General features: G+C 45.8%; 1 protein-coding gene and 1 pseudogene across 3 annotated transcripts in view; one reads left to right on the plus strand and one right to left on the minus strand.

Annotated features, from left to right (window-relative positions):
* VPS35L (VPS35 endosomal protein sorting factor like) overlaps nt 1–16,297 on the plus strand; it is a 115,968-nt gene that overhangs the window by 54,527 nt on the left and 45,144 nt on the right. For all 3 annotated transcript variants that reach the window (XM_029948651.1, XM_029948652.1, XM_029948653.1), the window contains exons 15-20: nt 3,750–3,796; nt 4,479–4,590; nt 5,105–5,221; nt 7,521–7,574; nt 11,085–11,165; nt 15,742–15,804. In XM_029948651.1, the coding sequence (XP_029804511.1) occupies nt 3,750–3,796; nt 4,479–4,590; nt 5,105–5,221; nt 7,521–7,574; nt 11,085–11,165; nt 15,742–15,804 (474 nt within the window). The remainder of the gene's footprint in view (nt 1–3,749; nt 3,797–4,478; nt 4,591–5,104; nt 5,222–7,520; nt 7,575–11,084; nt 11,166–15,741; nt 15,805–16,297) is intronic.
* LOC115299317 lies at nt 9,182–9,887 on the minus strand (annotated as a pseudogene).

A 16,297-nucleotide genomic window follows, 5' to 3' on the forward strand; every position in this document is an offset into this window, starting at 1 on the left:
GAGTGAAACAAGCAAGTTGTGACCCAATGTGTATAAGACTATTTGTTTTTGTAAAACAAAAAATCCCAAGCCGGGCTTTCACAAGAAAAGCTGTTTATTCACAGGATATAGACAAAGGTCTAGAAAGATAAACACCACAATGTTGACACTGGTGATTCCCTAGGAAACAGGAGTTGGGAGGGAAGGCATTCACATTTTACTTACCGCAAGGCAGTATGGTTCGAACTTTTTTGTCCATAATAAGCATTTCTTATTATATATATAATTTTTTAAGCTTATTTATTTTGAGGGAGAGAGAGAGGGAGCAGGGGAGGAACACAGAGAGAGAGGGAGAGAGACTCCCAAGCAAGCTGTGTGCTCTCAGTGTGCAGCCTGACCTGGGGCTGGATCTCAGGAGGACGGTGAGATCATGACCTGAGCAGAAATCCAGAGTCGGACATTTAACTGAGCCACCCAGGTGGCCCCAATTTTTATAGTTGTTATAAAAAGCCAATATGTAAATAAATGCAATGCAGGGGTCTTCTGAGTCTCCTGCGTCTTCCAGGCTCTGGTGTGTGTGGAGGAGCTAATATGCTGAGCTGCACATTTTCATAGTTTATCCCCGCCAGCGGGCTTGTTTTGATCTCAGTCTGCTTTGAACTTGCTCATCTTGTTCTTGCCAAAGATAATCAATCCTGTCACTTCTCAGAAGAAATGTGTAACCTATAACAGACCTGTCTGAGATCCATATCCTTTGGCTCCCTGGACACTTGTGGGCATTTTCTATATTCCTGTATTTTAACAGAGCTTTAAAAATTTTTTTTAAGTTACATTTTTGGATACATTTTTAATGCATTCATATCCTATGAAATAGAGAACTTTTGAAGCACTGGTCTTAATGGCCAGGATATTTTGTCCATATGTTGGCATTTGCCCTAATTCATCTTTTCAGAAGTAGGGGGCCAAGAGCTCTCGTGTGTGTGTGTGTGTGTGTGTGTGTGTGTGTGTGTGTGTGTGTGTGTGTAAGAGAGAGAATAAGCCACATGAGGGCATGGTTTTCTGATTGCCTCACTGCCTTGTTCCCAGTGCCTAGAATAGTGTGTAGTGTGTTCAATTTTCTCCATAAATAGGTATTGAATGAGTGATTATTTGTGTGTGTTGGGCAGTGTCCGTGTGATAATCATACAGAATCTTTCTCAATCTTTCCCAGAAACCACTTTGATATTGGTCTCCAACAATGACTTTTCAAGTATAAATATCCCATGAGAGGGTTAGGCAAGCCATTTGTGACATTGGCAAGTTTATCATCAGCTGAGATGCTTCTGACTGTAAGAAACAAACACCTAACTGGCCCCACAAAAATAATGCTGTGTGTTCTCTGACAGAGTAGATACAGGCCGTGGGCAAGGCAGGTTCTGTCTTTGTGTCCATCATCCTCGGATAGCAGAGTGGCTGCAGCCATTCCAGTCATCACATCCAGACGGGGCACCGTACAGAGACAGAAAGATGAGGAGCCTTCAGTTCCTTGGGTTCCTGTTTAAGAATAAGGAAACCTTTTCTCAAAAGTCCCATTTCAGCAGCCAGAAATGGGTCATGTGTCAGTTGTCTAAACCCTCTATTAGCAAAGGGAATGAGACCGTTGTGATCGGTTTGGACCTGTGTTAATTTGCTCTGGCTGTGTCTTAATCCATTCTGGCTGTTACAACAAAAAATCACAAACTGAGTGGCTTGTCAGTAATAGGTCTTAGAGCTGGGAAGTGCAAGATCAAGGTTCTGACAGATTTGGTGTCCAGTGAAGGTCTGCTTCTGGTTCATAGATGGCTGTCTTTGCTGTGCCTTCATGTGGCACAAGATACACAGGAGCTTTCCTGGTCCACTTTTATAAGGGTATTAATTCCATTCGTAAGAGCTCCCCCCTCATGATCTAATCACTTCTTAATATCCTCACCTTGGTAGTTAGGCGGTCATTCAGCCATAGCAGGTTGCCAGGACAGACTGGATGGCTTAAACAACAAAAATTTTATTTTCTCGGGACACCTGGGTGGCTCAGTCAGTTAAGCGTCTGACTTTGATTCAGGTCATGATCTTGTGGGTTCGAGTCCCGCATAAAGCTCTGTACTGACAGAGCCTGGAGTCTGCTTCTAATTCTGTGACTCCCTCTATCTCTGACCCTCCCCTAGTTGCTCGCTCTCTCTCAAAAATAAATAAATCTTAAAAAAATTTTTTAATGTGGTTAAAATTTATTTTTTCATAGTCCTGGAGGCCAGAGTCCCAGATTGAAGTGCTGGCAAAGTTGGTTTCTCATGAGGCTGGCACTACCTTCTCACTGTCCTCACATGGTTGTTTCTCTCTGCCTGTGCGTTCCTGGTCTGTCTTCCTCTAAGAAAGACACCAGTCCCATTGGGTTAGGGCCCCATACTTAGGAGCTTATTTCTCATTAATTATGTCTTTAAAAGCTGTACCTCTAAATGCAATCACATTGGGCTTTAGGACTTCAACGTAAGAATCTGGAGAGGACATTCAGAATATTTGTGGTGCAGAGACAGAAACCTGACTGAAGTCGGGGTTCTGGGGTACGGCCAGTGTCTCCATAATCAGCTTCCCCCTTAACTATTCAGGCAACACCAGGACACAAAGGGAAGCCTCTGAAAGGGGTGCGTTTGCACTAAAGAAAACTAGGGGCCAGCGTCCTACAAATCTCGTCTCCACCACTTACTAGGAAGCGGCTTAAAGCCGAAGTTTCTGAGCTTGGACTTTGTCTTCTGTGAAGCAGGGATGACTGGGGCGGCCTCCCCAGGCTGTGCGAGGCCTACACAGGAGAAGGGAGGGCCAGTGCTTAACCCGGCGCCTGGTGAGGTCTGTGTCCTGGACACAGACCTTAGTCCTGCTGTTGACCTTGTCTGTGCCATTCAAAACCTTCCCCAAACCACTGACCTGAAGGATACCTCTTCCATTGATTTTTTTTTTTTTTTTAAGAACAGGAGTTCTTTGATTAGAGGTACGTAATTGTCTTAAGATAGCTCTAAAGCCATTAACGGTGTTCCAGTGAGTTAAAAACATTGACTTCCTTTGGGAGGAAATACATGCCTCAAAATTTGCTGGGAGGAAAAGTGATGAACAACTTAGGCTTTGGTGCCAGGCCACCTGGGTCACGTCTGGCCTGCGGTAGCTCCATGTGTCACCTTGGTTCAAGCGGGCCCCTCAGTGCCCCACGGCTCTGTCTCTCACCTGTGCAGCTGGACAGTAGGGAGCCTGCCCCCTGGCTGGTTGTGAGAGGGGAGGTCACGAGTGTGCGGTGCGTCTCACCGTGAATGGTGGGAAATTCTCAGTGAAATGGGGGAAGGACGGGGGATGTCACAGGAGAGGTGGCGAGTCCAGAAACTTGGGAGTCTCTTCAGTGTCTCCCGTGCGGGAGACCCCTCACCATCCTGTGTAATCCTGCACGTGCGGTGGTAGCACTTGTGTCCACTGGCGAAGGGGGAGGAGACCAGGCTTCACCGGATTGGTGACTGGCCCAAGGCCCTGGTGTTGGGAGTTGGTGAGTCTGGATGTGAACCCAAGCGTGCCCGATGCCAGGGCCTTAGCTCTTATCCGTGATATTTAGTGCCATACAGTTGGATTCCTCCTGCCCCCACCTCCCTTTCTTCGCCAGGCACTGTGAGTTCTGGAATTTTGCATGTGGCATCTCCAAAGTATGCCTTTGGAGATGTCTTTGTGAGAAATGTTTCAGATTCTCCAAGCTCATGCCTTTCATTATTATTTTTAATTAGGCCCTGCTAACTGAGATGATGGAGAGATGCAAGAAACTAGGAAACAAGTAAGTATTTTAAAAATCATAAAGCATGAATCTGGAAATGGATGTTGGTTGATTTTTCTTTTTTTGAGCTTGGCATGCCCGCGTGGGCAAGGGGGCCAGCAGATTGGCAGGATGGCATGGAGGTCGGAGAGTCTGATTGCCTTCTGATGCCCGACTCTACTTTTTCTCAGCTTTGTGAACTTGCATCACTTACTTGAGCTCTCTGTGCCTCAGTCTCCTCATCTGTAAAATTATGAGACAAACTCCATCTTCCTGTCTTCTAGGCAGAGAGGTTTCCCCTCTGTTCTCCCTTCCGTGATGTCCCTAAGTCACACATCCCTGGTCCTAGAACAGTGCTTTTTGTAAGAGATGAGGGCATATATTTGCAGCTTGGATCAATATTGTTACTTAATATTTAGTTTTATTAGTGCACCATGCTTGGTTTGTGTCTGTTTAAGTGGATGTGATTTCTTGCTGTCCATCAATCCAGCCAGCCAATTCAACTTTCATGGAGTTCCAAATATGTACAGAACACTGTGTTAGTCTCTAGAGGTTCCCTTTTTACTCCAGCCTTTTAAAATTCTTTTCTAGCCTTAATGTTAAAGAGCTTTCATTCATCCTTCCCAGCAAAATATGTGCTTAAAATGGAAGAGACCTTTAGTCAGGGGAAGTTGTGCTGACACGGGGCGCATGTGTCTTGCAGCGCCTTGCTGTTGAATTCCGTGATGTCCGCTTTCCGGGCCGAGTTCATCGCCACGAGGTCCATGGATTTCATCGGCATGATTAAAGAGTGTGATGAGTCGGGTTTCCCCAAGGTAGGCTCCGGACCAGCTGCTCAGTGGGAGGACACATAGGCCCTGGTGACGCCCTAGCTCTCGGGAGAGGCTCCTGTATGAGGGTAGCATGGGCCAACAGGGAAAACAGCCTCTCTTTCCGAAGAACACGATGGAAGGTGTGTTAGTGTTGGGGATTATTAGACACATGGAAGCTGCTGCCAGCGAGTCCTGAATCTCTCGAATTAGCTCGCCGCAAAGTATTTAGGAAAGGGTTGGTCGTCCATCTTTAGAAATGTACTTTCACTCGTCATTTATGAAAAGCTCTGTCTAGCAGAATGTTGTGTCTCACAAATCAGAGCAGCGCACGGAGCCAGCTCTTGGTTTTGAGTGTTTCCATCCAACTTCACGTAGGGCTGCGGTGGGACTTCAGAAAGATGTCGTTGAAGATTAGCCCTGAGAGGAACTAAGGGTTACAGCCTTTTCCTCTAAGCCTCCAGGTGCTCCAACTTAAAGTCTCCAGTATCATAATGGTTTGCTATTTTTTTTTTCCTAGCATCTCCTTTTTCGCTCACTGGGGTTAAACTTAGCCTTGGCTGACCCTCCTGAGGGTGATCGACTCCAGATTCTCAATGAAGCTTGGAAAGTTATCACTAAGTTGAAGAATCCACAGGTGGGTGACCGTCCAACCTCAGACAGACTGCCGTTTGTCCAAGTTTGGCAGTGTGTTCTTTCTTAAAAAAAAAAAAAAGTTCACTAATTCTACGTCTGGGTTTTTGTTTCAAGAAATAATGCTATTTTAAATTAGTTGTATTAACCTATAGTGGAGAGTTGATAACTCTAAAGATCTATTTCTTTGATTTTTCTATCCTAATTATGTCTAATTCTTTAGGCTTCAGGATGTAGTAAAAGTGTAAAATTAGAAATATTTGAAACTTTGAAAGACCTCTGCTCTGACTTTGCAAACAGCATCCAAAGTGCAGCTGTCTGTAGGCTTTGCATTTGGAAATGTCAACTGCGTAGGATATTCATAAATGGAAGATCAGCCGTCAAACCTATAATTAGCAAAAGGGAATCGTACCCTCCCTCGGACGGAGACTTGGAAGGAGGGACCGATCCACTGCTCTTAGCTGGAACGCACGCAGCGGTGGCCGCAGTCTTGTAGGGTTTGGGTGTCACGTCTCACCGTCCTTGGAGGTGACACACCAGCTAGTTATGTGGCTGCCACTGGGTAGATGGCTCTGCCCGTCTTTGGCTGGAGGACCAGCCGGGCAGACTTCACCACGCCTCGAACCTTCCCTCTCCTGCCAGCAGCGTGTCTTAGTTCAGCTGCTGTGATAGCACCACAGACCAGGCGGCTTCCAAACAACGGAAACTGATTTCTCGCACTTCTGGGGTCTGCTGGTCCGAAATCGGGGACACCACGGTCGGATTCTGTGGAGGGCCCTTGTCTGGATTGCAGACTGCCAGCTTCCCTTCCTCCCTAGGTGGAGAGGGGGAGAGGATGCCCAGGGGTCCCTTTTATCAGGGTTCCCCTTCATGCGGGCTCAACCCTCATGACCTCATCACCTCCCAGAGGCCCCGTCTCCTAATGCTGTCACACTGCGGGGCCGTGACTCTCAACATACGCATTTTAGACACAAACATCTAGTCCTGAACATGGCAAGTGATTGAATATGGGGGTGTCGCATTTGACAGTCATTTACCAAGAGGGAAATATTAGAGTTCAGTGCCAACCCTTTTATCCACCACCGCATTTACAATAGTGGATTGAGAATACTGTTCTAACTTAGAAAAATTAGAAGCTTGTTTACCAAATCACATACGTGCGTTAAGTTGAGCAAAACCGTCACCGAACTTGAGCTGTTGGAATTCTCTGTTTAACCTGAGTGGCTCACTAAGCAGCTTGTTTAGGAAGCGGAAGTCCAGAGTCTCCGGGCGTGTGGGGCCTGTGCCTGATTGCTGCAAGGCAACCTTGCATCACCAGCCCACATTGATGGTTTTCCTCAGTCTGCAACTTCACCATGGCCTCATTAAGTTTTCCTTGTCAGCTGGCTTTTCTTTTCCTTCCCGCCCATTAAAGTGTCAGAACAGAAGAGATACAATTGCAGACTGTATTTTTTTTCACATGAATGTTTTCCCGGGCAGGCAGCTCTATTTAGCTGTTGGCTGCCGTTTCCGTGACCATCCCACTATCTTTTCGTGGGCCCCCCATCCCCACTTGAATCTAACACAGAATTTCCTACCTAAAATCTCCAGTGCTTTCTTAACCTTTTTATGACCTGTACATCACCTCTCTATCAGAAAAAGAGTTTATGTTTTAAAGGCAGGAAGCCTGGTTTTTCCCTCAGAACCTGGGAAAACCACATTTAAGCAAAGCTGGACTCTTCAACCACGGTCGGTTTCTCTGTTGAGGTATGGCCAGGACTCCGACTTTGATCTCTGCTGCCCTTCAGTATTTCCCGGATTTCTGCCTTGGCCCAAGCAGCTATTCAGGAATGAAAATCTAGTTAGTTTCATGCAACCTCTGTGTTGCCATAATTTTTGCTTCTTAGGGTGAGATGGATCAGTGGGCCAGAATGGTCTGTAGATGAACCAACCAGTCTGGGAATTCCTTATCACTTGTCATCTGATAATCTCATGCTGATAATCATGATTATCAGACCCCTTGAATGGATTTGCATATGATGAGCTTCACTCCTAAGGTCAGCCATGGTGTCCCTGTGTAAAGACCTCTCCGGGCGCCTGGGTGGCTCAGTCGGTTAAGTGTTCCGCTTCGGCTCAGGTCATGATCTCATGGTTCGTGGGTTTGAGCCCCACGTCGGGCTCTGTGCTGACGGCTAGCTCAGAGCCTGGAGCCTGCTTCAGATTCTGTGTCTCCCTCTCTCTCTGACCCTCCCCTGCTCACGCTGTCTCTCTCTGTCTCTAAAACAAAACAAAACAAAAACGACGTCTCTGCCTTCTCTCCGCAGGACTACGTCAACTGTGCCGAGGTGTGGGTGCAGTACACCTGCAAGCATTTCACGGTAGGTGTGGCTCTGGGGTTGTTGTTGGAAGCATTATAGGGTTTTTGTGTTTTTTAATTTTTTTTACTATTTATTTTTGAGAGAGACAGAGGGAGACGCAGAATCCACAGCAGGCTCTGTCAGCACAGAACATGACACGGGGCTTGAACTCACGAGCTGCAAGATCATGACCTGAGCTGAAGTGTGACGCTTAACCGACTGAGCCACCCAGGCGCCCCTGGAAGAATTATGTTTTTATTCATGTTTATAATAACGACTAAGGCTCTCATGGGCATTTAGACATTTTACAGTGGGAATTGTCCTTAATTTGTAAAAATTGATCTGTGTACCGTCACAAAGTATTCTGCTCACGGCCAAATTGGGGAAGTGCTCCATTACTAAGTGAGGCAGTTTCTTTCCCCCGGGACACCTTAGATGCTTACACTCTACAGCACATTGTGTCTCTTCCTGGGGGTCCAGTAAGTAGCATTTCCCAAACATATTTGACTTACGTGTAATTTTTTTTGTAAGCAGAGGCACTTCTTTCCCTGTGTCCAGATTAGAACCTCAGTCTGAAATGCTGCACCTGTCAAATAGCAGAGACTTTAGAAGCAGGCAGGACTGGGTTCACATCCTATTGCCAGAAGGCTTATTTTCATCAGCTGCTAGAAACTGAGGTCTGGCATACATGCAGAAGAATGCATGTATTGTGAATTTATGACCTCAGGGATCTTCAGAAAGTACACCCATGTGGTCACGTTCCATATGAAGAAGCAGGGACTACTGCTCCTAGACCCTGGACGCAGCCCCCGCCTTCAGGGGCCACCATCCTGCCCTCTAACTCCATAGATTGGTTTGGCCTCGTTTTAAACATTATGTAAAGGCTGGTCTGTTGATTTCATTTCTGTTGTCCAATTTTTGTTTTATGCTTTATTTTGGGAACTTGAAACATATGATTTCCCTTATAATTCTCACCCAGAAATGATGAACTCATAACAAATCTTGTTTCATTTATATCCTTACCCCTGGATTAGTCTGAAGCAAATCTCAAACCCTGTGTCTTCATCTGTCAGCTTTCAGCACATATATATATAAAATACAAGATTCCTTTAGTCGTAGCCCAACAAAAAAGTATTAATAAAAAAAATTAGAATCAGTCACTGTTCAGATTTCCCCAATTGTCTTTTTTGTTTGTTTGTTTTTTAGAATTTATTGTTCAATCAGGATTAAAATAAGGCCCCTACATGGTGGTAGACTCCTAAGGGTTCTTTTAAACTATAAATTCCCCCTTCCCCCCTCCTGCCCCCGTCCCCTTTTACCCTCCATCTGTGATTTATCTGTTGAAGAATCTGGGCCTTCTGTCCTGTACAGTGTCCGGTCTGGACTGACTAGTCGCATCTCATGGTTGTGTCCACCGTGTTCTCCTGTCTGTATTTCCTGTCGGTGGGAAGTTAGGTCTAGAGACCTAATCAGCTTCAGAGTAGGTTTTTTTTGGCGCTGTGGGTGCTGGTTTGCTCCTTCCAGGAGGACCCTCGTGTCTGGGGGTCTGGTCGCGCAGGCAGCCGCCGAAGCTCATTGCGCCTCACGATTTCTTAGGGGCCGCAGATGGGTGATACTTGGAATTATTATCAGCTCTTCTTTGGTTTTTCGCTGGGGTACTTGTAGAAAGAGGACCTCCTCATGTCAGGTTTTTGGTTGCCCTGAGGGGCAAGTTTGTACAGAAAAAGGCAGGATTGATGCTGGTTTTTCTCCTATACTAGTTTTAGAATAAGGATTTGATTCCTCAGCATCTCCAAAGGTGACCAATGAGTAGTTGTTGGTATCTTTCATGGATTTTTTTTTTTAAGGTGATAATGTTTTTAATTCCTGCAGGTGAGGGAAGGTGAACCCGGGCACTGGGCCCTGGCTGGTGTCGGTCTCCTGGCCAGGGCTGCATAGTGCCAGGGGGCACAGCAGGCCCCTTGGGCAGGCCCCAGTAGCCATCGTCGGCCCAGGTGACCTCGTAGTCCGGGTACATGGCTTTGATCTTCTCCGTGGAGACTGAGTGCTGGGCATGGCCATAACCCATGGAGTAGCCATACACGTGGATCTTCTCGTCCTGGCTCTGGTGGGAGATGCGCCTGCCTCCCAGGCACTCACAGCTATAGCCTTTCTTCTGCATCTCTCCCGACACCTTGTCATAGATGTCAGCGTGGTACTCGGCCCACTTATAGCTGCGTACGATCTCCTTGATCTCCTTGCTCTTCCCGGCGGGGGCCTGGAGGGCGGTGCCGCGTGAACTCGGATTAGATCGATGTCCACATCGACTATCTGGGCAAGGTCCGCTGCCGCCATGTTTCCTACGCCCCCCCCCCCCGCCAGCTAGCCCATGGCCCTTCCCTCAGCGGCCCTGGCTCTTCCATAGATTTAAATATACTTGAATTACGTTATTCTTGCTGATGCTCACTGTCCCCTCTTTGTCCAGTGGGCGCCTCTTCAAGTGGCTCCTGAGTCCTTCTGACCTACGCTCCATAGTCTTTGGTGCCTTCCTTACTTTCTGTTGTAAGATGTTCCAGCTTCCCTGGCATATTTCTAGTCCCAGATTCAGAATCACTGCTAAGTCACTTAACTTGTCTGAGCCTCCACTTCCTCATCTGTGAAATGGGCATAATCTCGTCCTTGCCAAGGAGTTGAATGAGCATTAAGTGAGAGATTAAATATAATGGCAGCTATTTAGATGACAAATATCTGTGATACAAATACCTTAAATAACAAATAGCAGGCACTTTACCCATGAGCTGTGCAGCCTCGCAGAGACCTTGCCAGGAGCCTTCACTATCCCACTTATCTGGACCACGGGTCAGCATACCTTTTCCGTGGAGAGCCAGATAGCAAATATTTGATGCTTTGTGGCTCCTACAATCTCTGTCACAAGTATCCGAATCTGTCATCATATGTGAACGCACCCACAGACAATATGAGTGAGCACAGCTTTCTTCCAGTGAACTTCATGCAAACTGAAATTGGAGTCTCATAGTTTAGGTCATGAACTATTCTTTTGGTTGAATGTAAAAATCATTTTTAGTTCATGGGCTGTCCAAAAACAGGCACAGGGCTGAATCTGGGCCATAGTTGGCTGACCCTTAATAGAGACGACAAAAGTGAAGTGGGCATCGAGGTCACTCAGCTGATAGCGGCCGAGTCTGTGCACTTCCCACAATGCCTCATTGCTCTGGCCAGCGCCTGGGGGACAAGTTGGGACAGGCAGCCAGAAAGTGGCACAGCCGATGTCACCGGCGCCCAGGGAAAGCTGTAACGCCTAGAATCTTTGAGGACATTTTAGTCCTGACCTAGTACAAAAATAGTTACCTTCAGGGCTGTGATATAGGTGGGTATTCTCCCCTTCTGTTATTTCCTGCAGAATATTTGAAACTATTTCTTGGAAAGGTATATTCAGAATATGTTTATTCTGAAGTTATTAGTCCTTTCCACTGGAAAAATGGTCGGCGACTGCCTTTCAGTGTCTAACACAGGTTTATTTTCCCCACTTAGAAACGAGAGGTGAATACCGTTTTGGCTGATGTCATCAAGCACATGACTCCAGATCGTGCATTTGAAGACTCCTACCCTCAGGTAATGAATTTGCTTTTCTCATTTCCACACTGTTAAGAATTTTATTCTGTTGCATCAAAAAGGCACATTGCATGAGTCCGGCAGGAAAGTCAGAGAATCCTGTGTTCGAATCCTGGCTCCGCCGTATCCTCGCCATGTGTGCTTTACTCACTTAACCTTGTCGTACCTCAGTTTTCTTACCTGTAAAATGGGGATAATAGTCCTACACTCCGTGTGGTTGTGAGGATTCGGTGAGATGTGATACGGGCTCCTTTGGCACCTTTGCTTGGCACCAGTAAGTAAAAGGCCTGTATTTTCCAAATAAACTAACTTTATATTTGGAAATAAGGTCCAGCTTCCTGGAAAACTGAAAGGAAGCTCAGAGAACTCCCACTACTCTTTACTCACATTCACCAGCTGTGAACATTCTCCACGTTTGCTTTATCATCATCTTGTGTACACACATGCGCGCACACATCAGTATGTGCGTACTTTTTTCCTGACCCCTCTGGGGATATGTTGCATGCAGTATGCGACTTTGCCTCTGAAGAATCCAGTATTTCCTAAGAACAAGGACGTTCTCCGTATAACCACAATTTGGGAATTGACTTCAGGGAATTAAGGTTAATATTTTCCTGTCGTCTGTTCTGCAGTCCCTACTGTGGTTTTGTCATTGGACTCAACATCATGTCCTTGATGGCAGGCTAATTCCCCCTTCCAAGACAGAATCCAGCCAAGATTCATTTAAAGTAACTTTTGACTTAATAATTTATTTTTTATTTATAATGTGATGTTCTGACACTTATTGCCTGTGATCAATTTCTAGCTTCACTCACTACAAGAAAATTAATTACATGTTCTTGTAAGAAGTTTAGAATTCTCACATTTTGGTAAGAACGCTTTTACCATTTGCAAATTAAAATTGCTCATCATTAGAATTTATTGAGTAGGCCCTGCTACCTGGTGTTTTTCTAGCTGTAATGCAAACAATATATAGTCATGCACAGCAGGCTCTCGGTGAGCATATTTGAGTGACTAACGCATGTGGGGAAAGGTCATAGCCCTTGTGGGGTGTCGAGATCTTGGGCACAGATGAAGACGGAGATGCATTAGCATTTTTGTTGAGGAGTATCTGGTAAGACCTTGATCCTAGGGACCCGTTTAATTGAAGACTTTAACACAATAATTTTACTGTAGTCCATTCCTAAGGGAGAGGAAGAACTACGCTGTACGACTGTCACATCTAGAAGCAGCATCTAAAAGATACCCCGGGGGCCAGCCTGCGTTGTGGACAGCCAGCCGTAGGAGCTGCGAGCCCTTGTCTTAAGCGCTTTAAACAAATGATTTAAATAGCAGTGTTTTTAGTATAAACAATACTATTCGTCAGTGAATTCTCTCTTCTTGACAGTAGCGGGGGTAAGGGTTTATATTTTCCTTTGAACAGCACCTCTGTGGCCTCCCTGTCACCAGGAGCGGGTATGTCTCAGGGTGAGGGGTGGTGGACAGCAGCACCTGGGTATCTGGGGCCAACCTTACAGACTGTGCCACCATCCTCGGGTGGTGAGTGACATGGCCTTTACTCCCCCAGCAAAGTCAGTTCATTGCCTCTCCACAGAAGTATCAGGAAACACGGCCATGATGGGCTACAACAGGGGTCTGCATAGGCCATATGTAATGTAGCCCACCACCTGTTTTTGTGAATAAAGTTTTATTGGAACCAGCCATGCCACATTAAAAAACCTGAAACTTCATGGGGTCTATGGAGAATTAGCTCACTTCAGGTCTGGGTTAGGAAAGGTACAAAGTGAGCCTGAAACACTTTTCTTGTGCCAGAAAGTGAGGAAGGACTCAAGAAAAAACGGATGAGGGAAGGGCAGATGAAAAGGGCACAGGCATATCTTGGAAGGGGCTCCCCCAGTTTGAGCATCAGAAGAAAGGAGAGCAGTATTGGATTATAATCCATTGAGGAAGGTAGGATTCCAGGGGTCCATCACTGTGATGAGCAGATACGTGAGTGGAAAGGCAGGCACGGGGTGCTAAGACATGGGGAGGAAATGATAGAGTTGAAAGACCACTGTTTGCAACCATCATAGTGAAGACAAGAATCCTCATTTTTTAAGCAAGAATCCTCAACAGATGCCAAATCTAGGGGGGAGAGTTTGAGGAGGAAGCAAGGTGTTTGCAGATCTCTAAGGGTCTTCCTAAAATGAGCATTCATGGCAAGGGGAAAGTTAGTGACTGTACAGTGGAGACCCGAGACAGGCATCGACCTGCTAACGAGAATTCCTGTCACCGGGGAGGAGCAAGTGGCTGTCACGTGCCTGCAGGTAGGGCTCCCTGAGAAAGACATGGTATCATCTCCGGAGCACCGGCATTGAGAGTGCATGACTGAAACTAGTTGTGAGGAAACGGAGCATTCATTCTATGAAGTAATTGACCTGTATTCTTCCAAGACATCGTCCTCATGAACGGCACAGGCTCAGGAGCTGTTCCTTATGAACACAGCCTACAGAGCCATGAAAATGAAATGTACTGCATGATTCTGGACCGGACTCCATATTGAAGGGAGGGAAAAATAATGCTGTGGAGAACATATTGAGACAGTTGACATGATTGGACTATGGATAATAAGAGTAGTTGAAAGTATTTAATTACATCAGTGTTCACTTTCGTGACTTTGATAACAGCAATGTAAATAACCAGAGAATATGGTTATTAGGAAACACAAACAAAGCAGTAAGGGGTGACGGACGTGGTAGATGTAGGCCACTCTAATGGTTCAGGAAAAATAATATGTCTTACATAGAATGATAAAGCAAATTTAGCAAAATATTAAAAATTGGTGAACTTGGGTAAAAAGAACATGGGAGTTCTTTACTCTTTCAACTTTTCTCTAAGGTTGAAATGATTTCAGAATAAAAAGTTAAAAAATGCATCACTGCGTATTTACGAAAATAAAAAGTTAAAACAATAGAACAGTAAAAGTTAAAATATACGCATGCGTTGTGTGTTTACAAATTCCACCACGAGATGGGTGGATGGATGGGTGAGGAGGCACAGCAAAATGCTGGTCATTGTGGATTCTGCGTGGTGAGTGAACAGCGGATATCTGTTCTTTGACTTTTCTTTGTTTTGGCATTTTTGTAATGAAACCATAAAGGACTTCAAAATCTGTCTTTTTAAGTTAGGAGGGATGCATTATGTGTGACTTCAGTATTTTAAAAAATGTGTTTTAAAGGGATTAGTTGCAGTAGATAGGGTTTCAGAAACTGTTCTCTTACCCTTCTCTGCCTGGGCGCATTGTCACAAGTTTGGCAGGCTTTTTAAAATTTTTCTTTTCTTTTTTTTTCTTTTATAGTTTATTGTCAAGTTGGTTTGCGTAGATCACCCAGTGCTCACTCCCACAAGTGCCCTCCTCCATGCCCATCACCCCCCGCCCCTCTTCCCCACCCCCAGCAGTCCTCAGTTTGTTCTCAGTATTCAAGAGTCTCTCACGGTTTTGGCAGGCTTTTATATTGTCTTTCGCTTGACCTAGTAAGCTACTTAATTATGAAACGGAACCCCGTACCTCTTAATATTCTATTTTTAGACCATTTCCTTTGCAAATGATTTAAGCAGCAGTGATTTTAGTATAAACAAAAGTACTTCTCAGTAAATTCTCTCTTCTTGACGGTAGCCAGGGGCAAGGGTTTATATTTCCTTAGAAAGAGCACCTCTGTGGTCCTGCCGGTCAGTAGAACCGGGTGCGTCTCGGGGTGAGGGTGGTGCACATCAGCACCTGGGTGTCTGGGGCCGACCTTTCAGATCGTGCACCGCTCGGGGTAGTGAGTGACGTGGCCTTTGACTCCACCCGCAAAGTCAGTTCATTGCCTCTTTACAGAAATAGGAAACTCCCGGATTTGATGGGCTAGAACAGGGGTCTGCACACTGTGACCCATAGGCCATATGTAAACAGCCTCCCACCTGTTTTTGTGAATAAAGTTTTATTGGAACCCGCCACACCCACTTGTTCACATGTTCTCTGGGGCTGTGTTTGAGCTTGAAGAGCCGAGTTGAGTAGTTGTGATGACTCTGTGCCCCTTTGAAGAATCTGCCCTCCCCGTGAGTACTCACAGCTGCCTTTAATGGAGAGCTTTCCGAGGCCCCGACACCCCTGCTCTGAGCACCTCACAGGGACCATCCCTTTCCGAGGCCCCCACGCCACTGCTCTGAGCACCTCACAGGGCCCATCCCTTTCCGAGGCCCCGACGCCCCTGCTCTGAGCACCTCACAGGGCCCATCCCTTTCCGAGGCCCCGACGCCACTGCTCTGAGCACCTCACAGGGACCATCCCATTCAATCCCCACAGTGACCAAGACACTGCTTTGCTCTCCATCTTACAGAAGACGGTGATGAGGCTGAGCAGTGGCTTCCCTGAGACTGCAGAGTAAGATGGGCAAACCCAGACTAAGACAGCGCCTAACCAACCCCAACAATCCCCCTTTCCTGAGCAATCCAGGTTTCCCTTATTTTAATTATAATTTCAAACAATGAAAGAGGGTTGCCTTTAAAAAATATCCAAGCTTTATTAAAATGTGTTTTCTGTGTGGTTTTGCAGCTTCAGTCAATAATTAAGAAGGTGATTGCTCACTTCCACGATTTCTCCGTTCTCTTCTCAGTGGTAAGTAGCGTGCCTTAATTACCTTCGGAAATCTGTTTCTGAGTCAGAGGATCGCTTGGTGTCCCTGGATGAAAGAAATGCTTAGTAGTTCCTTTTATAAAGTAGTTAGGTTTAAACAACTTCAGTATTTATGGCACAACAACTTAATCAGCGTTTGAAAACTTAGTACACAGACTGAAAGAAAAATACTCTGTGTTTCTTTCACAACTCACTGATGGGATGGACGCTCATCTTGAGCATCACACAGCTTCTCAAACACTGGAGTCAGACTGGACGTTCTTTTCCTCATTTTCTCTTCCACATTGATTTCCATAGGTTACTTTATATCACACGTGCAGTCTACCATCAAAACTACGAAATATGTTGAACTAATAATTGTCTCAGTGTTTGACAGAGTTGAGATTTTTCGGATTCCCTCTAACCTTCAAATACCCTGCGATGCCCCTTCAGGTTTGCTGGGGTGCCCTGGGCAAGCACAGATCTAGCACATTCT

Source organism: Suricata suricatta, chromosome 8 (assembly GCF_006229205.1).
Source record: "Suricata suricatta isolate VVHF042 chromosome 8, meerkat_22Aug2017_6uvM2_HiC, whole genome shotgun sequence".
NCBI classification, from domain to species: domain Eukaryota; kingdom Metazoa; phylum Chordata; class Mammalia; order Carnivora; family Herpestidae; genus Suricata; species Suricata suricatta.